This window comes from Glycine max, chromosome 6 (assembly GCF_000004515.6).
Source record: "Glycine max cultivar Williams 82 chromosome 6, Glycine_max_v4.0, whole genome shotgun sequence".
In the NCBI taxonomy this organism is placed as follows: Eukaryota; Viridiplantae; Streptophyta; class Magnoliopsida; order Fabales; family Fabaceae; genus Glycine; species Glycine max.
Genome location: NC_038242.2, coordinates 11,655,792 through 11,677,891, shown reverse-complemented (window position 1 = coordinate 11,677,891; position 22,100 = coordinate 11,655,792). Strand labels below are relative to the sequence as shown.

At 31.7% G+C, this 22,100-nt stretch overlaps 3 protein-coding genes and 1 long non-coding RNA gene across 11 annotated transcripts; 3 read left to right on the top strand and 1 right to left on the bottom strand.

Moving 5' to 3' along the window:
* The first annotated feature begins 3,724 nt into the window (after positions 1-3,724).
* Positions 3,725-4,600, top strand: LOC102664302 (uncharacterized). Its single transcript, XR_414694.4, has 2 exons — positions 3,725-4,170; positions 4,333-4,600. It is a non-coding gene; the product is annotated as an uncharacterized lncRNA (long non-coding RNA).
* Positions 4,601-10,277: 5,677 nt separating this feature from the next.
* LOC100783540 (potassium transporter 2) lies at positions 10,278-16,599 on the top strand. Of its 8 annotated transcripts, none has more exons than XM_041016491.1 (11): positions 10,278-10,586; positions 12,230-12,392; positions 12,486-12,593; positions 12,757-12,988; positions 13,075-13,317; positions 13,405-13,458; positions 13,609-13,869; positions 14,318-14,370; positions 14,488-14,605; positions 14,804-15,058; positions 15,309-16,599. In XM_041016491.1, exons 3-11 carry the CDS (start codon positions 12,555-12,557, stop codon positions 16,424-16,426), a joined length of 2,373 nt encoding a protein of 790 aa, XP_040872425.1. In that variant the 5' UTR covers positions 10,278-10,586; positions 12,230-12,392; positions 12,486-12,554; the 3' UTR covers positions 16,427-16,599. The 8 variants fall into 8 exon arrangements, with proteins under 8 accessions (XP_040872425.1, XP_040872426.1, XP_014631920.1 ...); XM_041016492.1 differs by having other exon boundaries at positions 10,450-10,586; positions 12,230-12,321; positions 12,481-12,593; XM_014776434.3 differs by having other exon boundaries at positions 10,450-10,586; positions 12,481-12,593.
* An 862-nt stretch (positions 16,600-17,461) lies between these two features.
* Positions 17,462-18,759, top strand: LOC100783000 (uncharacterized). The gene is made up of 3 exons (XM_003526760.5): positions 17,462-17,799; positions 17,888-17,951; positions 18,302-18,759. The coding sequence occupies exons 1-3, from the start codon at positions 17,518-17,520 to the stop codon at positions 18,469-18,471; spliced, it is 516 nt and encodes a 171-aa protein (XP_003526808.1). The 5' UTR covers positions 17,462-17,517; the 3' UTR covers positions 18,472-18,759.
* A 1,416-nt stretch (positions 18,760-20,175) lies between these two features.
* On the bottom strand, positions 20,176-21,677 carry LOC102663307 (transcription factor MYB1R1). The gene is made up of 2 exons (XM_006581657.4): positions 21,325-21,677; positions 20,176-20,626 (listed from the first exon to the last, which is right to left on the bottom strand). The coding sequence occupies exons 1-2, from the start codon at positions 21,675-21,677 to the stop codon at positions 20,176-20,178; spliced, it is 804 nt and encodes a 267-aa protein (XP_006581720.2).
* Positions 21,678-22,100: the final 423 nt, after the last annotated feature.

Here is a 22,100-nt window from a genome sequence, read left to right as displayed (position 1 = left end):
GAAGCATTGTAGTGAGAGGAGGCATGGAGGAAACTTCTGATTTGATTACGGTCTACATATCAAAGTAAACATAGACTTTTACTATACATGGAACAAGAATTTTGGTCACTATTAATTGTTAGCGATATTATATTTATGCAGAAATGTAGGAGGCTGAGTATGGGCCATATATTTCTTTCATATCATATATAATATTATTATTATGTATGCAATTGTATTCATCCACATTCCACAACCGCGTTCATGTCATGGCTCCAACCTCTTTCTTGTTCTTCAAGTTTAGACAGCAGCTTTTTGGATTTGGATTTCAATCTTATATTAAATTAGTATAATTTTTCTTTAACGTTTTCATGATTATTCTACATTATAAATTAAGAATTATTATTATAAAATATAAATAATATTTATATGAATAACATTAATTAAATATATACAATATCAATCCAATAACATACATATATAAAAATACAAAATTATTTGCAAATGTAAATTGTATTTAAAATGATGACACACACACAATACGTTATATATAAGAATAAATTGTCACAATGTGTGAAACAAAATAAGTAAGATCGAAAAATATGAAAATAAGGGGGAAAATAGTGGAGGCATTTCATTCAAATGAGTCACAAATAACCGGGCAAATGAAAGTGAGAGACTATTCAAATACATAAAAAAGGAAAAATACATAAAAACGAGTGAGAAAAATTATGTAGATAAGAAAAACTAGAGAATAGCCATTTAAATGAGTACGAAACTATGCAAATGAATGAAAATATGAAAACTATTGAGATTAACAGAGAAAAACTATACAAATGAGAAAGAAAATAAGGCAAAAAATGTTTTAAATTAGCGAAAATATCATATAAATAAACAAAGAGATCATTTGAATTGACAAGAAAAAAATAATACAAATAAAGAAAAAAATACGAGAAAAATCAACATAATTTATTTATAAAATAATAACAAATATTTTAATCATCAATTTTAAATTTTTTATTACATTGAAACATATAATAAAATAATACAACAATTTATAAAAGATAAGATATAATATAACATAGAGTACACTTTAAGAAAAATAAATTAAAATAATCTAATGGAAAACTTCAATTATAAATTTATAAGATAAATGACAAATGGGTTAACCCCACAGAGGTTGATTGGAAAAGGAATGTGTGAAAAGAGTAATTGAATTCAACCCATCCCTTTGATTGGACATGGGTGAAACATAAATAGCCGTCCACCATGTAATGCTAATGTATGCCAATCTATACTTTTCAAAAGTTGTTTTTTTTTTTTTAATTACTATTCATTAGCGTGTCGGTGGAGGCGGAGGGATTCAGAAATGCCTCCTACATCTTCTATTTTACCTTTTTACTAACGACAAAAAGATTATTTATTTTGAAGTTAAGTAAAAATATTATTAAATATAACTAAAATATATGTTTGAATTAATTTTAATAATATTTTACATCGAAAATTATGTCATATATCGCGGGAAAAAATTGTTCAAATCAATCAGGAATTTTCATGACCAAAATATATTATTACAATTATATATGTTATCACAATCCACCAGAATGAGTAAATATATCTTCCGCAAGTGATGAGATCAAGATATTCACTATATCATTGTCATCATAATTGCTGTCCCAAATTAAGCATCGTTGGCAATTCAATCGCAAGCAATGATGCAACTTTATATGAACTTTCAAGCTTAGTAAAATCTTTAAGGTTGATTAGCCCTTTAAACCTTCTGAAGGGACTAGCTAGCCTATGTTCACCTTTCGGTTTTATGCTAATTCGAATTAGAATGCATTAGTGTTAAATAATGTAATGACATTAGCATGACCGAAGAATTAAGCAGATACGACAGAGTTAGTGGTTGTTTATGAAAAGACAAAATGTTTTGATACTCACCAGTTAAGTTGTGGCATTTGGCTGCCTCGTAACCTAAACTCAAAAAAGGGCAGTGATTGGAAATATACATTATCTATATATTAAATCGTTTCTTCAATGTGCATTTTTATGGATATACATTAAAGAAGTCAAAATAAAAATGTTAAAAAGAATTGCTATATTAAAATATAAATATTATTTATAGTGCATCTATATATATTTTGTAAATAATAAAAATAATTAGTAAGACATGTAATTATAGTCACACTCACACGTTGGTTTTGGGGAGAATATACTTTGAAACAATCCTTTCAGCTTTTAGGCGGAGATGAAAGCAAAGAGAAGCCCATAGCAAAACCCCAGAAAAGTGAAATAAAATTTAACGCAGAATTCTTCTTCTAAATGAAAAAAAATCATCAGCAACGACCCCACAATATGCTTTCCTTTAATGTTTCACCAATCTTATCTCAACTTTTCAATATTTCTTGGTCGGCCAAAAGCGGTGTTTCTTTCTTTGATTCTATATATTAGAAGAGCCAAATCCACAACTTTTATATGATTCTCATACGTGTATGTACATGGTTGAAATTGTTCAAGACTCATATCCCGTAACCTGCCGTAACTGCTTAACAACTATTTTCCCTCAGCTTTACCTCTATATGAGACGTTCATGCAATGAGGTACACTCTTAGACCTCATTTTATACACATCTTACTCTTAATTATTGACTTGAGTGTCCAAGTGTCAAGTGTGTATGTGTTTGTAGGTTTCGTTACAGTCATCTCCACCTCACTCTTGTATCCACCCAGGTTCAAGGTATAAATTGACTGTCCCAAATTCATATAATATTTCGGGTGGAGGAGTAAACTTCCAATAGCAGCGACACTAACTAGACATAACTAGAACTTTTAAATCTTTATACAAATACTTTAACGCTCAAGTTAATTAGTAAATGAGAGAGTTGAGTATTAAGGTATAAGAGTGTATATGAAAATATGTGATCCCTTATATATAAAGGTGTAGTTTAGACAGAAAGGATCATTAAGTGGTTAACACAAGTTGTGAAACACTTGATGAGACCTAGAATGGCTCCAAAACAGTACACACCGTAGCCAAGCAAAAAAAATAAAATGAAATACAGACTGTAGTTAGTTAATTTCTTTGCAGAATAATGTTAAGTTTTTTAATCTTCGAAGAAACTTGTTCTTATAACATTCTTAAGAGGATTTATTAATAACATTTATTCAAAACGCTTAAGATTTAGTTTATAAAATTTGTTAATATTAAAAATACTGGAATTTCTGAACCTTACACCGCTCACTCATTGGACACTATATATTTTTCATTGTTAATTTATCATAAAATAACTCAACGTTTCATTATATTTAAACTCAAAATAAATTTAGATATAATTAGGTATCGCGTAATGATTTCTTGTCTCCATCCGAATAACCAATTCAGCATGAGCAATCGGGACAAGTATTTGCAACGTATGTAGAAAGTATTCGATATGTAGTTCACGGAGCAGGCCAGACACATAATCACATAGCCTCCTCATTATTAAATTAAGCTAAATTTGAACATAGAGGATGGTGCATGTCCTCGCTCGCTAAATATATATGGTCAAAAGAATAGACATTAATTATGTCTGGCTCAACATTAACAAACTATTTCTTTAAAGCATATAGTTTATTTAGAAATTAAGGATAAACATGAAGAGAAGCATTGGCTTTTGACATGAATTAAAAACATATTTTATCTATTATATAACGAAAGTCAATAGAGATAAGCAATATGGTCTTGTGCTCTCTGTGGCCCTTAAGAAGCCCTACTTTATGAGAAACTAATTATACTATGTGCCCTACTTTTTGAAAAAGATTAAACATGCTATGATCATAGTGGTTTATAAATTATTGAAATAGGCATTGTCTTGACAACTTTTGAAGTTATTCTCTGATATCTTCTACTCTTTCCTTAGATGATAAAAAATGGCTACGAGGGGATCTAAGCCCAGGTTTGTGCTCATTATTGTGCTACCTCTTCTTCTGTCTTTGATGTGCCAAGAGATTGTAGCAACGGGAAGATTAAGAAGCAAAGAGGGTTGTACATCTACTGGAATTGAATGCAATGTCAAGGTCACTGGATCACATGATCCTCTAGAAATGGATGAATATGGTCAAGCTTATGTTTCTCCACCTCATGATGATTATGATTATGACTTCTATAGAAAACATGGTGATATTCCAAGCCCTGGTGTTGGTCATTAAGGTGAGTATCGATCTATTGATGATATTTTTGATAGACCTATTGCTTCTTAATTAATTGACATATGTATTTTCATAAGATACAGTTTGTTCCCTTTTTCCTTTTAGATTTTGTTTCTTCAATGTTCTGTTGGCCATTTTGTGATACTGTTCTTGTTCTTCGTAGATTTGGCTATGATTGTGATTATGGTTTTGGGGACCAAAACTTGCCTATTGGTCAAATACCGTGCCGAAGACGATGATGTGAGAGATGTTTTATATGGATTGTGGGCATTTTAGTTGTTGTTTAGTGTTTATATGACATACAAAATTGAGGATAAGATAAATTGAATTTATAAAGATTTGTTTATTTATATAGTGAGGAGGAGATGCAATGTTTGTGTATTTTATTTCTATTTCTGTCAAAATAAATAATAAAGATTTTTTTTCGTTTTTATTTTGCCATTTGAACTTGAATCTAGTCCAGCTTGATACGAAATAAAGATGAAAAACTATATATATATTAAAAAGAAAGAAAAGATGAGAAACAATGTCTGATTCTTTTTTTCTTTTTATGGTGGACACATCGTCTGTTTCTTCTATCTTTTGTCTGTTACAGGATCATACTTATTAGTCCTTTCTTTCAAATTGCCAAATTAAGTACTGTTGAAGTGTTTATTGAAAGGAGGCCAAACACCATAAACAGAAGTAGTGTTTATACAAAAAAAAATGTTTATAAGATCCAATAAATTAATAATCCCAAAAATAAAGAAACACTTGTTTTTAATATCTCTAAAACAGTCTTTTTTTATCTTTCATTTATACATATGTCAAATGTAGTTTTGATCCTCCATTTCTATTTTAGTTAACCATATTTAATAATAAAAGCATACTTGACATATTTCCATAAATAAGAGACAAAATGAGACAAATTTTTAGATATTAAAAACAATTTTTAACCTATTTGTAAAAATTAAAAGCAAATTTAATTCGTTACAATTAAATATTTGTGGAGGTTCTTATGAACTTAAGGGAGGAGGAGTTGAGTTATCTTTGATATATATTAGATGAACTATTTAGAATTTAACCTTTTAAAAATAATTTACTCCTATATTATAGATTAAATAATTTGAAGAGAGGGACTTAATTTCATTTTTTCCACTCTTTTAATTAGAAATTTTCAACACTAATTCTCTCTTGTATTATTTCTATAATTTGAAGTTGCAACTAGTCAAAATATTTTTCTCTCCATCGTCTCAAACTACATTATTTTTATTTGTATTTTTATACTTGATCTTCTTAATTGTCTATTTTTTTTTTCAATTTATCATTTCCTCCTCATCTCTAAATTAAATTTCAATAATTTTTTTTCTAAAGAAATTGTCAGTATTCAAAATAAATGTATATCGTAATTAAAATTATTCGTTATAATTTCAAAAAATAATTTATATATTTAAAGATATTTATTTATTATGAATTTCAACTATAATATAATTTCTATATTAAAATATTTATTTAATTTATTTTATGTATTTTTATTATATAAAATTAACATTTGTCATGTTTAATGCATAGACTAAAATATTGGTTTTTAGAATGGATTAAAGTGATTTATTTTTTAAAATTTATAAAAAGTTGTTTTATTTGATTATAATTATAAAATGTATGTTTTATTTAAAAATATATTTATAATTATAATTTTAAACAGTTCCTTAAAATAACAAGAAATCGGATTTATTTTATTTTATTCTCAAAAACTTAAACATACTTTAAAAAATTAAAATATATACATATATATATATATATATACATATATATATATATATATATATATTAAAATAAAAGTGAATTTTCATTGGAAAAAAAATGAAACAAATAGATTCATGATATTACCATTTTTTTCTTTTCAAGAAAAAAAAAAAACTGAAACATACTTTTATCAAGATTTGAGCCATTAATTTAGTTTTAGAGCTTGTTTGGAACAGCTGTCCCAAACACACCCTTAATATTGAACAACCTTAATGCATAAAAAGAGATGAGAATATGCCAATTTGCTTGTTAAAGCTTATGAACTAACCTACTTCATATCTAAGTTTAAACATAAAAGGGCCTGTTAGATTTAGGCCTAGTTAGGTGAATTTTTTTTTTTAAAGTTTATTTAATTTTATTTTTTAAAAAAAAACTTATATGTCTCAATCCATTTCCATTCCTATGTACGAAAGGACTGTAGGAGATCCATTTGTCAACTGGATGTTGCAAAGGGCTTAAAGGGCTGCAAAAAGTGGAAATACACATCAGAATAAAGCCCAGAAATATTTTTTTTTTTAAAAAAAGTGGTACACCTTACGGATTCCCACTCTTAAGTTGCCTATATGATTTTTTTTTAAATCATGATTTATGAATTAATGGTATAAGTAACAATTGAATATGTGACTTTTATGTTATTAGTATGACGCTCTAACCAATTAAATTAATAGATTAATTATATTTTAAAATAATTAATATCGTTATATATGACACTAAAATTTTTAATATATATTTAATGCACATATAAATTTATATAATAAATTTTGTAATAATTAATTATGATCTAATAATTAATTTATTTACATATATAATTTTTTATGAAACTTATAATTTTTATTTAAAAATTATATATGTAAAAAATACATTATTAAATCAAAATTAATTATAATAAGGTCAAAAAATACATTAGTAGATTCATGTTAATAATTTATTTTGTTACATATATAAACTTTTATTAAAATTATTATTTTTATTTACAATTTATATTTAAACAAATTAATTATTAGATCAAAATTAATTCTCACAAAATTTATTATGTAAATTTACATATACAATAAATATATATTAAAAATTTTAATATTATATATAACGACATTAATTATTTTATAATTGACCTACTAGCTTAATTGGTTAGAACGTGGTGTTGATAACGCGAAAATTACAAATTCGATAACACAATTACTTAAGATTAAAGTTGGGCAAATGAGTTTAGTCCCACAAGCCACTCACGGAATCCGCATAGTACACGATGTGTCCACCATGTGATTTTTGCATTTTAATATGAAAATATATAATACTATTAAATAAGGGTGTAAAAAAAGTATAAAATTCAATGATTAGTGAATGATGACATAATATTTTGATTTAGTATAAAATTATAGATTAAGTAAAAATGATCTAAAAAAATGATTTTTAGATAGCTTAAGATGTAAATTATGTTACCATTTTGAACAAATATTTTTTTATTAGATAATTCATAATTAGTTTTTAAATGATTTAAAATTTGTCAAATTTTACATTTTAAAATTTAATTTTTCATTCTTTTTTAATTTTTGACAAATGTGGGCTGGCCCACTAAATTCGTGGACTATGCAGGACAAGTTTGAGCTAAAAGAAAATGAGTTAATTAGAAATACGAACTTCATGGGTTACAGACTTAGCCTCTAGTTGTGATGTAGTTGGCAATGAGACTTAATTTATGTTAGATTGTTTGGACTAAACTTTAATTTTAAGCTTAATTTATCTATGATCTAGATCAAACCTAATCAGAGACTCTCTTCATAAAAAATATTGATATTTGTTTAGGCTTTTCATATATACTAAATTAACATCAATCGCGTTATTGGATAACAAGTTATGATCTAGAATAAAGAAGAAAAATTAAAATACATTAAAATCCAAATTTAAAGCTTTTAAATATCAGTCAATATGTTGTCTTAATTAAAATGAAAACATTAAAAAAACTCTATAAAATTACATGTATATACTTTAAATTTATCACTACTCTTTTCTTTTTATTTCCTTTCACAATTTTTTTTAAAACTAAACATTCCATTAATGAAGATGTAACATCTATGCATATGATAATTGGCTAGTCCTCAACACTCAATATCAATCAATCATGCTTGGTTCCAAATCCACCAAATAGTGCAGACCCAAACCGTGTTCCAGTACAATATCCTCGTATCACAGTTGTTGAACCATCACTTCTCAACTGGTATGTGCTATATCTTGAGCAAGTCGATACAATGGAGGAGAGTTGAAATTATACCACACTCTCACGTTCCTATGTACATAAATAAGAGAGGAAGAGTCACTTTCTTCAAATATTACTTTGTTAAGCACTCTTAGCATCCATATATACTAAGAGTCACATTCCATTATAATTCTACATTTTGATTTTGTTGTCTTGTGGTTTAATCAAAGTATTTCTTATATATCTATTAAGTACTCTGAGCATCCATACTTCTAAATCTAATGGAGGTGCGATCGATGCATATAAGAAAAGTTGATGTGACTTCTCATTTTTCTTCCTAGGAAGCTAATTAGTCCTTGGGCAAAAGGAAGAGATGCATGGAAATGGGGGACAACGAGAGCTAAAAGGGTGAAACCTTATGAGTTCAAGTGATGTCGTTTTGATTAGTAGTTACTTTAATTTCATGCTGGATAAGTCTTTGCTAACTAAACAATTTAACGTGTCAAGTATTATAGATATTTTGTTAATTATTGGAACTCACTTGATGAGAGACGAATGTGACCTATGGTGTAATTTATTAGGGACTATGTCATGTCTTTTCTTTGAGGGACCAGTGTGTCCCTTTTGCACTTTTTGCTATGAAGCCAATTTATATTTTATTTTGGATTTAGCTTATATATAAAAGATATTTATTTTTGGAGAGACACTATTTATATATATATATACTCTTATTTTTTAATTATTTCCAATTAACCACCCCCCTTTATGATAAGAAAGGAAATCTTGATCTTCTCTTCTTCTTCTTTTTTATTTTTATAACTGGCAAAGTGTGAGAGTGAGAAAATTATGAAAAAAACATTCTACTTTCTCTTGTGCTATTAGTTGAATTTTTTTAAACTTAATTACGATGATAAACCAAAACATTTCATCACAAGTTGTACAGAACCGTGTCATTATGGAAGGCATGGCGTGCAACCTTATCAAAGGGAATGTATAATTGTATATCCCTCCTTGATTCTACGCATGTTCCACACTGTCTACAATCCCAAAAAAAATAATAGTAATTTTTTGTTTTCTCCACCTTGTTTATTTAGCGACATTCGTCACTGTCGGTTGGTACGCAATTTTTAACAGCCTCCACCTCCACTCTTGTTCATTTAATCTGAAACATAATTCTGTCTTTACCACTGTCTCATCCCTCAACCTTGAGAAAATAAAAATAAAACTCATCTATGCATTCGGAATTGGATGTATCTATATCTGTTTGCCAGAAGTGCCATCAAATATTCACACAAGTAAGCTAAAGTGAGAGTGAGGCTTTCCTTCGTAATGGATTATATTATATCTTCAATTATTTGTCTAACTTAATATCGAGAAATATCCAAATCAACTTATATATCTGTTGAACAATTTTATTTATGTCAATTAATTTTAAGATAAAATTTAATATGGTATGAGAGCAGACTCTGACCTGGGATCTCGCTCTCGCTTCCACTGCGACTAGCATCCACCATTTGTTATTCACACACCAAGCCCAATACGTGCTGGATGTGAAGGGGGTATATTCGGAAATACCCAAGTCAACTTATATATCTGTTGGACAATTTCACTTAATGCCCATCGATTTTAAGATAAAATCTAGCACTTAACCTTATAAAATTAATTTATAAAAATAGGATCATTTTTCACTTATATACTATGATGCACAAGGATGGAACCAAGCATTGGCCTACACGGGCTACCCTTAAGAGCAAAACTCTTTTAATATTCACGAGTAAAAGTTTAAATCGTCCCCCTCTAATATTTTTCATGCATGAGTATAATATATCCTCCCTCTATAAATTTATATTTTACCTCCCAAAACATTATTTGTATGTGGGATCTCCAATTTACTTATTCACAGAACTGAAAATATCCAATGTAAAATTTGCAGGACATTTCTGAGCGGTCCAATAGTGATTCGATAGTGGATGACACTATAAGTTTAATAACATATGATATCATGTTAGAATGTGTGTGAAGGCCAGGCTCCAATCAGATTCATTAGGATCTATCTCTCAAAATTCCCACGTGGCACATGCAGCCCACCATGATGTAAATATGGGATAGATTCATAACTCATTTTCACACACTTCACAGAACGTGCTGAGTGAAGTGGTGATTTTCACGAGCACAACTTTACGACTTTTGGGACGATTCGGGATCCCATCCCATTCCCATCTTGACGTGATTGAGACAAGCAAGCCTTTCACGGTCAAAAAGTTGATTTGGGTGAATGCCAAAAAGGGACAAATCACAAAGCTTATAGCTATATATCCACAGTGGGGTTTGCTATAAAGGACGGAAAAGATTGGCATTAATGTCGCCATAAAGGAATTGTGAAAAGCTGGGACTTGGAGGAGTGGTGGAGGAAGTTAGAAGCACGTTCACTTGTTCAGGTATTATGATCCTTTCAAAATGGCATTTATAGTCATGCACATGCACTTGCTTTTTAATTTCTTAAGCAGAAATTTTACTCAACTTTTTTCTTCTTCTTAAAATTGCAAAGAGTATTCTTAGTCATTTACTGAGATTAATTTTGAGTGAGGTACTCAAGGGTGGTTATTCTCCATACACAAAACTCAGGATTTGAATTTTGATAACTTATTTAGTGCATACTTCAATTAAAGTTGAGAGAATCCAAAAGTACTTTTTACTCTAGAAGCTAAGCAACAATTTTTCCTGGCTTTATTTGTATTGAAATTCGTTATTGGAAATTAGAGTTTGTAAAAGAGTGGTGATACATGGATATCGTGTTTTTTTATATACTTAATAAATATTTATTATTTTTCTTTATCTCTCCATATGTTAAATCACATTACCTATAAAATTTATATATTTTTTTTACTTTATCTCTCTCAGTAGGTGTCCATTAACATATTGTGTGTTCATCTATAATTTGTCTTTCTAAAAATATTTTCCAAACTTTAATCCAAAGACCAAAAGATAGCATTGAAAACCTAAATCCATCGCCAATCACTTGTTGGTATTTATTTATCTATGGTTAGCCTAATTTTTTCCAATCTCTTTGAACGGTTCGTCTACTTATCTGGCTGCTTTAACTAGTAACGGACTATAGGGAATTTCAAAGGTTAGGTGGGTGGGGAACTATGAAAGTTTGTTTGGTTATGGATACAAAACGATGATTACTGTGTAGTTAATAATAAATAAAATGACTTAAAAACCCAACATGAAGAAAAGAGAATACTAGTGGTATATATAAATTATGGGAGGGAGAAGAAGGGAAGGGAAATCAAAAATGATAACCGATCCTCCTAATTGGCTTTATTTGGGGTAGGCACTTGGGACTAGTGAATTTGTAACTGTCACTAAATCACGTGATTATGCCTTCTGTCAACATCATAGGGACGGTTGGCTCATTGTATTCTTGTTTTTCTTTCTTCCTGTTCCTGCTATCTATGTGACTTTATGCATCCATTCATGATGATAACTGTACCGTGAAATTTGCTTTTTTTTTGTTCTGTCTTCTCTAAGGTTTAATCATTCGTGTTGGACCTACCAACAAACAGTGAAGACTTCGTTTTTATTACCTTATTACACATCTCTATGGTCCAGACCAAATAAAAATAAATGTCTGGAAGGTAAAATTATATGAACAAACAAGCAAGAAACCAAATTATGATAAACTAAGGTGGCATGTTATGGTAGATTAACTGAAATGAAATTGTTTTAACTTATTCAGAGTTTTTCTTTTAAATATGTAGTTGGATTAAATATTTAAAGATAGAGTTTATCATCCACAGTGATCCTACAAAATTCAAACAGAATTGTCTCCACTGGGATCTATAAACGTGGCATGTGATCATTTGTTATACAACCGTTTCTTTGAATAGTTATTTATAGTATGGATGAGATGCACTTACTTCTTTCTTTGCCTTGGTGATTCTTGCTCTAGTGTATCTGATTAACACAACTTGTGCATTCTTTCTTCTTAATGCTATTTTTTTAATCTCTTACTACCTTTGAATATATTATATGAAATGAAATGAAATTGTGATTTAATGAAAAAGTATCACCTTAGGAATATTGCTTTTTGGAGGAAATAAAAAATTGTGTCCACTTTTCAAGAAGATTTGACAGAGATATGGATGTCATGTGAGTGTTTATCCAAAAGTGAGTGAATGTCTTCCTTCTTCTAATCACCTCTGATTGCGAGCACACAAGATGGGTGGCTGTAATTGCTGGTCTGAGATTCCTTTATTCTCTTGTTGTTTGTTACAGTGTGCTGCATGTTCCTTTGGTTTGTGTAACAAAGTCGGTGCTGTTCCTCAGTGCAGATCTGCAGCTACAAGTGTGCTTAAGCTGATACTCTTCAACTGGAGAACATTCATAAGTGAGCGAGGCTAATGGATCTTGAATCCAGCAAGTGTTGGGACACCTCAAAGGTTAGTGCATTAGCTTGGCAAAAGCTATGCAAAAATAAAACTTTGAAATATATATGGTGGTACTTAGATGTGGTTTCTTCATTGGTTGATAAGGGGTTGGTAAAATTTTACTTTTTAGTTCAGAATGAATGGTTAAAGTCTAAGACGATAAATTGCATTTCAGGGCTCTTGGAAGACTATTCTGCTCTTGGCCTACCAAAGCCTTGGTGTTGTATATGGGGACTTGAGCATTTCTCCATTGTATGTTTACACAAGCACATTTGCTGAAGATATTGAGCATTCAGAGACCAATGAAGAGATTTTTGGTGCCCTTTCTTTTGTCTTCTGGACTCTGACACTGGTGCCACTCTTCAAGTACGTTTTTGTGGTTCTTCGAGCTGATGATAATGGAGAGGGTAAGCATTTTGAATGAGTAAAAATGAAGGAAGCTATCATGCTGCTTCTGCTCTTGTTGATGGTTGTTTCTTGTGTGGTTCTGCAGGAGGTACTTTTGCTCTATATTCCTTGATTTGTAGGCATGCTAAAGTTAGTCTCCTACCAAATCGACAACACGCGGATGAAGCGCTTTCTACATATAAGATGGAGGAGGCTCCAGAGAAAGATACTTCTAAAGTGAAGATGATGCTTGAGAAATATAAGGGCTTGCACACAGCTCTCCTAATTGTGGTTCTTCTTGGCACTTGTATGGTAATAGGGGATGGTCTACTTACCCCAGCTATTTCTGGTAAGCTTCCACTTGATTAATCTTAACCATGTTTTTTTTTCAAATAATATCTCATCAATTTGTTGACTAGCCCATCCATTTGTGTAGTTTTCTCGGCAGTATCTGGTCTTGAGGTATCTATGTCCAAGAAACACCACCAGTGTAAGTTTCACTTATGGCATTTTCTAATCTTTCAATTCCAATTAAATGGAAAAATAGTTTGTTTGATAGCTTATCATATTAGTTGAAATGCTTAGTTTGCAGGATTTCTTCCTTGTTTCTATTTTTGAACCTATTGATCTGCGTTTGCAGATGCTGTGATTCCCATCACTTGCTTCATACTGGTGTGTTTGTTTGCACTACAACACTATGGTACACATAGGGTGGGATTCCTTTTTGCTCCAATTGTGTTGGCATGGCTGTTGTGCATCAGCACACTTGGTTTATATAATATATTCAAATGGAATCCGCATGTATATAAAGCTCTTTCGCCATATTATATGTTCAAGTTCTTGAAGAAGACAAGGATAAGTGGATGGATGTCTTTGGGTGGAATATTGCTGTGCATAACAGGTAAACATAGAAAAATTATACATATGGTTAAATCTTATCTCTTGCATTGAACTCCTGCATAAGGTAACTTGTTAAATCCATACCTATGCTTTTCTAAAAAATACATATGTTGTATAGTTGTCTCTTCTGCAAGCTCCAAGTCAAAACTTTGATTTAATTAGGACATAGATTAAGTTCTATGTGCACATTTACTTTGAATCAATTTTTATTTTTATTTTTATAAGACTTTTGAATCAATTCTGGATGCTACTCCATTATTTTTCCCCTAAAGATATTCAACAGCATGGTATTATCTACACGAACGAATTTAGTGTACTTTCGCTATAACCAAGAGATTTTGCCCCCAATAGATTTGAGTTTCCATTGGAGCATTGTAAAATATCTATGGTTGCTTCCACATGATGTTGTTTACTATATGAATGACTTCTTGTGTTGACCTTGTATGCAGGCTCAGAAGCTATGTTTGCTGATCTTGGACATTTCTCATATATGGCTATTCAGGTTGGTTAATTACATTTTCTATTTTCCTATATTTTTCTGGAATATGGGCAGGCTCTAATGGGCCTGGGAAAGGTCATTTAAAACAGTAAAGATCTTCTAACAATTTGTCATTTGCAGATTGCATTCACCTTTCTGGTATATCCTGCGCTTATATTGGCCTATATGGGTCAAGCTGCTTATTTGTCGCATCATCATGATTCCGAACTCCAAATCAGTTTCTATGTCTCAGTTCCAGGTATTCATTGTCCCAGCTCACTTGACATTTACTTACTAGTCTGTAGGCACTAAAATTTGAAGGAAGCCACATAAATAACTAGATGGAAAAAATTGCTTGGCAATGTGGGATGAACTTATCAATAATGCCTTTGTTAGTTTCCAGAAAGTATATGAATTTTCTTGCCCGGTATAATAGCATACAAGTTTTTGGCTGCAGAAAGTGTGAGGTGGCCAGTGCTTATATTAGCTATTCTAGCTTCTGTTGTGGGAAGCCAAGCAATCATCAGCGGAACATTTTCTATCATAAACCAAAGCCAATCTCTAGGTTGCTTCCCAAGAGTTAAGGTTGTTCATACATCTGACAAGATACATGGTCAGGTCTACATTCCTGAAATTAATTGGATACTCATGATCCTCTGCATTGCTGTGACCATTGGATTTAGGGACACAAAACACATGGGAAATGCTTCAGGTAACTTGTACATTTATGCATGATTAACTGAAACATGGTTTTTGCCTTATTGTTAAATCTTGAAGTTTTCTTTGCATTATCATAGTTTTTATGCTAGTTCCTTTGGGTTTACCCTACTTATTGTTGACTTTTAACATTTACTTTCTTACTATAGAGTATCAACAAGGTGAATTGCAGATACTTAAAATATTAATTTCAGAAATATGGTTTTAATTAGAATGACGAATAAATCAATCTTTACTTGGTGCAGGGTTAGCAGTGATGACCGTGATGCTGGTGACAACATGCCTTACTTCTTTAGTAATTGTAGTTTGTTGGCAGAAACCCCCTATAATAGCTCTTTGCTTCCTGTTGTTCTTTGGCTTTATTGAACTGCTGTATTTCTCAGCTTCACTGACAAAGTTTTGTGAGGGTGCCTGGTTACCTATTCTGCTGGCCCTATTCCTCATGATTATAATGTTTCTTTGGCACTATGCGACCATCAGAAAATATGAATACGATCTTCACAACAAGGTGTCACTAGATTGGCTTCTAGCCTTAGGTCCAAGCTTGGGAATTGCTAGAGTCCCAGGAATAGGCCTAGTGTTCACTGACCTCACCACTGGCATCCCAGCAAACTTCTCCCGCTTTGTTACCAACCTCCCTGCATATCACCGCATCCTTGTTTTCGTGTGTGTAAAATCAGTGCCTGTCCCTCATGTCCCTGCTGCTGAGAGGTATCTGGTAGGCCGTGTAGGACCTGCTGCTCATCGGTCCTACCGGTGTATAGTCAGATATGGATATCGTGATGTTCATCAAGATGTTGATTCCTTTGAGTCTGAACTAGTAGCAAGGCTTGCTGATTTCATCCAATATGATTGGTACCGATCTAGGAGGAGTAGCATGAGCATTGAGGATGATGGTTCAAACTCCAATGAATCATCAAGTTACAGATTAACTGTAATTGGAACAACTGGTTTCACCATCCAACCAGGATACGAGAGTGGCGGGGAGAGTGTGCAGCAAGCAAGTGTATCTGTTGGTTTCCCAACTGTACAAAGTGTGACTGATGTTATTGAGATGGAACCGGTCATGACTGAGAGGAGAGTGAGGTTTGCTATTGAAGATGAGCCTGAGAGTGATGCAAGGTCTGAGACAGGAGTGCAAATGCAGGAAGAGTTGGAAGATCTTTATGCTGCTCAAGAAGCTGGGATTGCCTTCATTCTAGGGCATTCTCATGTAAGAGCAAAGCAAGGCTCATCTGTACTAAAAAAGTTGGCACTTAACTATGGCTACAATTTCTTGAGAAGGAATTGTAGAGGCCCTGATGTTGCACTTAAGGTTCCCCCAGTTTCTCTTTTGGAAGTTGGCATGGTTTATATTGTGTAGAATATCTAACTTGTAATTAGCTTCTTTTTTTTTTGGTGTTTTTCATATAGAGGACATAGGCTTCAATGCCATAGCAGTGTGCAGTTTCCAAAAGGATTTTGTGAATGAGACTGTGGGAATGACTCTACCCTTAAAATTTAACGTGATTTATATAGAATGCTTGAGTGCATGAACAGAAAGGCTTATATAGATGTATGCTACCGTTCCCTGTTCTTGATGCTACTCTTAAGATCTAAGAAGTTTTCCAAATTGTAAGATTAGGAGGTACACTAACAGCAATAAACTTGTAATTTCTTTTATTTTAATGTGTGAACTGCAGATTTTATAAAACTAACAAAGATCATCTCCATGAAATAGATATTTTACGCGTGGAGTAATATTAAGGGAAAGAATAGAGGTGAACAAACGGAATCGTGTGTCCGAACATATATTGGCCATAATTATGTGTGAGAATAAGAAAAAAAATCCATTAATAACAGCATTTTTTGCAACTAAAGAAATAAAATTACCTTTCATAAAAAAAATAAAAAATTACGCGGACGAGATTAGTCTAGTATTAATTGGCATAATCTGCAAGAAAGAAGGAAAAAAAAATTGAATGTAAAAACATGTGCCATGTACGAACAAATGTAAAATTAATCCAATAGTTCTGTGTGGCCTTAATAAAGAGAAGCCTTATATAATAACATAATATACGTAAAATGGTAGACACACATTAAAATTTTACATATAAATTAGATGTTATGGAGATATATAATATTAGTAAATGCCACGCAAATATTAGTATTCCATCCTGTATCCTACGTGGTCTTTATGCAAGATATTTTAGTCAATAATAATGAACATCAATTGCATGATTACGTGGCGAAAAGTGGAAGGCAAGAGAGATCCTCTCGTTTTATGAGTTCCCTAAGATTCCACATAGCCCTCTATTAACCACCAGGTTTTGTGAGTGGCAACAAATTGACAACCACGTGTGGCTACAATTTCATGACTCCAAAACTTAAGAAAAACACACTTGAATACACACATAATATAACATTAGGAACATAGTTGCGAAGCATAGTGCTGAGTACCAAGAGAAAGCTAAAATGGGACTTGGGACTCTGCCACTGACCCCTTCTTACAGCAGTTTCTCTTCAAAGTCAGGAGGGCTTTTACATGACATCACCAATCACAGCAGGGTTAATAGAAGCATGAAATTCAGAGTTTCAGCCAAACAAGAGAAGCAAGAAGAGAAGAAAAAGCAATCTTTGTTCAGCAGTGTGACTGAAGCTCTTGATTTTTCTCAAGTGAGATCTGCTGAGGATGCTCAGCTTATAGAAGAGGCTAGAGAAGCCACAAGATCGGGAGAAAGGATGAGTAGGGAACAGGTATATTGTACTCTTCCAACACATATTGTTTATTTAGTAAATATTCTTAATTATCCTGCTAACTAATTTGTTATTTTTTTTAATGCAGTATGGAGCTCTTAGAAGGAAAATTGGTGGTACATACAAGGATTTTTTCAAATCTTACGTTGAAGGTACAAAATAGTTAGTCTTGTATAAATACTATATACTTTTACCTTTAAAACAAAAGAGACATTAGTAGCCAACAACATTCTTCAATCTTAATTTTCTTCTTTGGCTAATGAAATTATTCTATACAAAATTGTTCTTTTTTCTCTGCTAATAATAGAAGGAGAATTTCATGCCCTTCTTACCATAATTCTTGAACCAATCAGTGTTAATTTGACTCAAATGCATTGGTAACTCAATTCTATCACCAATTAGCATCTTTCATTTTCTGATCATGCTCTTAGGTCAATATGGTTAGTTGAATCAGTGTCTTAATTAGCAATAGAAATGAAAATTTCTTTTTTCCATTGAGCAGTGGACGGGGCATATGTAGAAGAGGGATGGGTTGACAAAACATGCAAGGTGTGCAAGAAGGATACTAAGGGCGAGGCAAGGCAAGTGGACAAGCTTGGAAGATATGTTCATGTAGCATGTCTAGAGAAGGCCAATGCAGGAAACTTCTTTACCAGACTCTTCTCTAGATAAAGAGAAGCATATACAAGAGTCATCATGGCATGAAATGGTGGGGGGAAAACTCATTTTCTCATATAGTCTTATACCCAATGATTCTATTTAGTCATCCAATTATCACATTAGATATATTATACAAGAGTGAGAATTAGTTGTACGTAGTTTCCTCGTTGGCCAAATGAACTACATATAGCAATTTCAACCTCACAAACTTTTATCTATCTCAAAACTTTATTTATCATCGTAGCAAAACAAAAAGAGTATCATTATTGCCTAATGAAAAGTGTATTTTATTTTATTTTATCCCATACAATCAGACATCTGTGTGTGAGAAAAGAAAATGTCATTTTTTTTTGTCTTAATCTCACATGGAAGTGTCATCTAACACTTTGTGGTAGAATATAAATGAAGAGAAATAAGAAATAGATGGGAAATGAAAAATTGAAATTGTTTGGTTGTGTGGAAATAAGTGATGAGAAAAATATAAAAAAGAAATATGAGAATCATATTTTTTTTTTATTTTCTCATTAATATGCACGCAAATCGGCAAATGCAACTTGAAACATGCATCTTTGCACATTTTGTGGTGATTAGAAAATGCTAGAAATCGTAAATTTACTAGCAATTTCTTGTGTTTAGTGCCAATCCTTTTTCTAACAGTTAGAAATCGACACATATTTTATCCATTTAGTTAGTAGCGGTTTTTTCATTTACCAACAATTTTCATAAACACTAGTCGATTTCCACATATTTCTTTTAGAAATCGACACATATTTCTTTTGAATTGATGTGACTATCAATTTACAGTTTTACGGACTTTTTTTAAAAAAAGTCCTTCAATTCAAGAATTAATATGACAATGCCTCCAATTTCAGCGAAAGTGACTGTTTACTTCACTATGCTTCATAATTTTGTCATTAATGATAGTTTGTGGAATTAGAATTTTCTGGCCAACCCATAACGTAGAATATATATACTCATTAGCATTTACATTATTTTATTTTAGATTTTTCAACATAAGAAATTCAATTTGACCCCAAATTCTCTCTTTCAAATGACTAAAGAATTTAGTTTAATTGGTTGAATAATAATTTTTCAACATGATATTGGTTGAACACTAAACATTAACTATTTTAAATAATTTGGATTCCACACAGGAATGCCATTCCTTTTGTACTAAAACACTAATTGGTACAGTGGTTCAACAGCGGTAAAATCACATACTCAACCTAAATCACGAGAGGTACGTACAGGAAACGAGAATATCATGTTGGCCCTTTGCAATAAAAGACGTGATTGCTGAAGAAAATATATGGAAAAAGGAGACATTGAGAACAGTAGTTTTATTACATAAAAGGCAAATTTCATGAAAAGGAACAAACATATATTTTTTTTTACCAAGGTATCTCTCGCTTGAAAGTTAAAGACTAATTCTCTATATTGAGATCTATGAGATTGTTCTCTTTTAACAAATGATGTTTTTGTATATACACAAATTAAAAATTAAACTCATGAGCGCATGTTTAAAAAATAAAATTATCTATCAATCATAAGAAGACACATAATTAACTTTGATAACATATATAAATAAATGACAAAACGATAAACCCACAAAAAAAATTACGAAATAAAGACAATGGTGACAATTAATCACACCTAGCTAGCTAGCTATATTTGTCCATGCAAGCATCATATACAAATTTGAGTCTCTCACTGGCATCAACCCAAACGCAGTTCCAAATCAACTTCTCCATTAGCACTAGCATTCATGGAAGTTCTTGCACCACTTGTCTGCATCTGGAACCCATACATGGTGGTGTTGTTGTTGCTGCTACTTGCTTCTCCATGTGATGGGGCCAGAAGAAAATTTAAAGGAGCATTCTCTGGGAAAAACATGTGAGTTTGTTGTGGCTCATTAACAATCATAGGCATGAAGTATGAGGTGGTAGATGCAGATGCAGCCATAAGGTTGTTGTTTTTGGACATGAGGCTAGATGTCGAGTAGCTTGGCTTCCTTCTCCTAAAACCATGTAGGTGTGTAGATGGTAGATTCCTGAAGAAGCTTGCACCATAGCTCTGAACTTGTTGTGGTGTCTTATTCAACAAAAAGTGTCTAGCAATTTTGCTCCAGTGACCTTTTCCATACTTTATTAGCCCCATCAAAAATAGCCTAAAATTCAAATGTAGTATATATAGTACAGATTAGTGTCATGCAAAAATGAAAAAAAAAAAGAGTAATGAAGATTGATTAAGAAGGAAAAAAATAGTATCACAAGAACCACTTAATGACTTATTAAAATTTAATTTCTTTTTCCTGTATTTCTTCAACAAAAAAAATGAAAATAAGGTTTTAAAAGACATTTTAATTTGGACCAAAATTTCGGCCATTAAGGTTTTTAGAATGCTTACAACTGCCATTGCAGTTACAATATCTGTCTTTAGTTTTTCACAATATTAAGAAATATGACAAAATTATAATCACGACCGAAATCTAATACCTTGATAAGAAGAATAATACTGAGAATTGAAATACAATTAAATAGTATAAGAAAAATGAGAGAAAGCTAAATATATGAAGTTTGACGGACACAAACTCATGTTTTTTTAACAAAAAAAAGTTGAAAGTAAGTTTTTTTAAAAAAAAAAAAATCTCAAACCATGATTTCAGCCACAATGTCTAGGTTTTTCTGAGTGTTTGCAACCGAAATTGCAGTAACATATCATCTATCAGCAGTTTTCCACAATATTAAGAATCCCAACGAAACTATGATCACAATCCTAATTTAAAACCTTCATTGTAGAAGAGTAATGGAAATTGAAAAGCAAAATGAGAGAATGCTAAGTATATGAAGTTTGAAGGACACAAACTCATGTTCTCTGTGAGTCCAGGGCTCCTTGAGTCTAGCTCCATGAGGAAACATGCATGTGATTGATTCAGGTACTGGTTCAAGTACTGTAGCAACCCTTTGTAATTGCATGCTGGGTTGGAATGTAGTAGCAATCTGAGAGTGCTCATTGGTATGTCTTGAAGCAGCTCGCCATAGACTAGTTTGTGGCTGGTTGGGATTTGTGCAAGCCATTAAGGATATAGGAATAACTTTCTCAAATTGATTTTTTTCATTAGAAACAGAATCAAAATTGAGAATTCTTGCTGCATCATTATGAGATGACCAGGGTGATGATGGAGGGGAGTCTGAAAGATCAATGATTTCAGCCACCATTGTTGAGAGAGAGAGAGAGAGAGAGAGAGAGCAACTAGATAGCGGTGGAAGACATATCATACAAAGGTTACTAAAACTATGTTTGGACTATGTATGTGTTGAAAGATGAAATGAAACTACTACTGTCTTGATTTATAGAATTCCACACACGTACTACATTTACCAGAATATCCAGAGAAGAACTCATTGTATCATCACACATAGAGATTAGATAATCAAGGGTTTATGAGCGTGAGCTCACTTACATTAAGTCTAACCTATCTATTAAAGATGTTAGTTTAAGATTTTTTTTTAAGAAAGTATATTAATTTAACTAAAACATCTCGACTTTAAATCATCTAGAGCTTAAATTTAGATAGCTATTTTATTTTATTTTTTTTAGAAAACTAGTTGTGCAAAACATCAATCTAGAGCTAACGATTC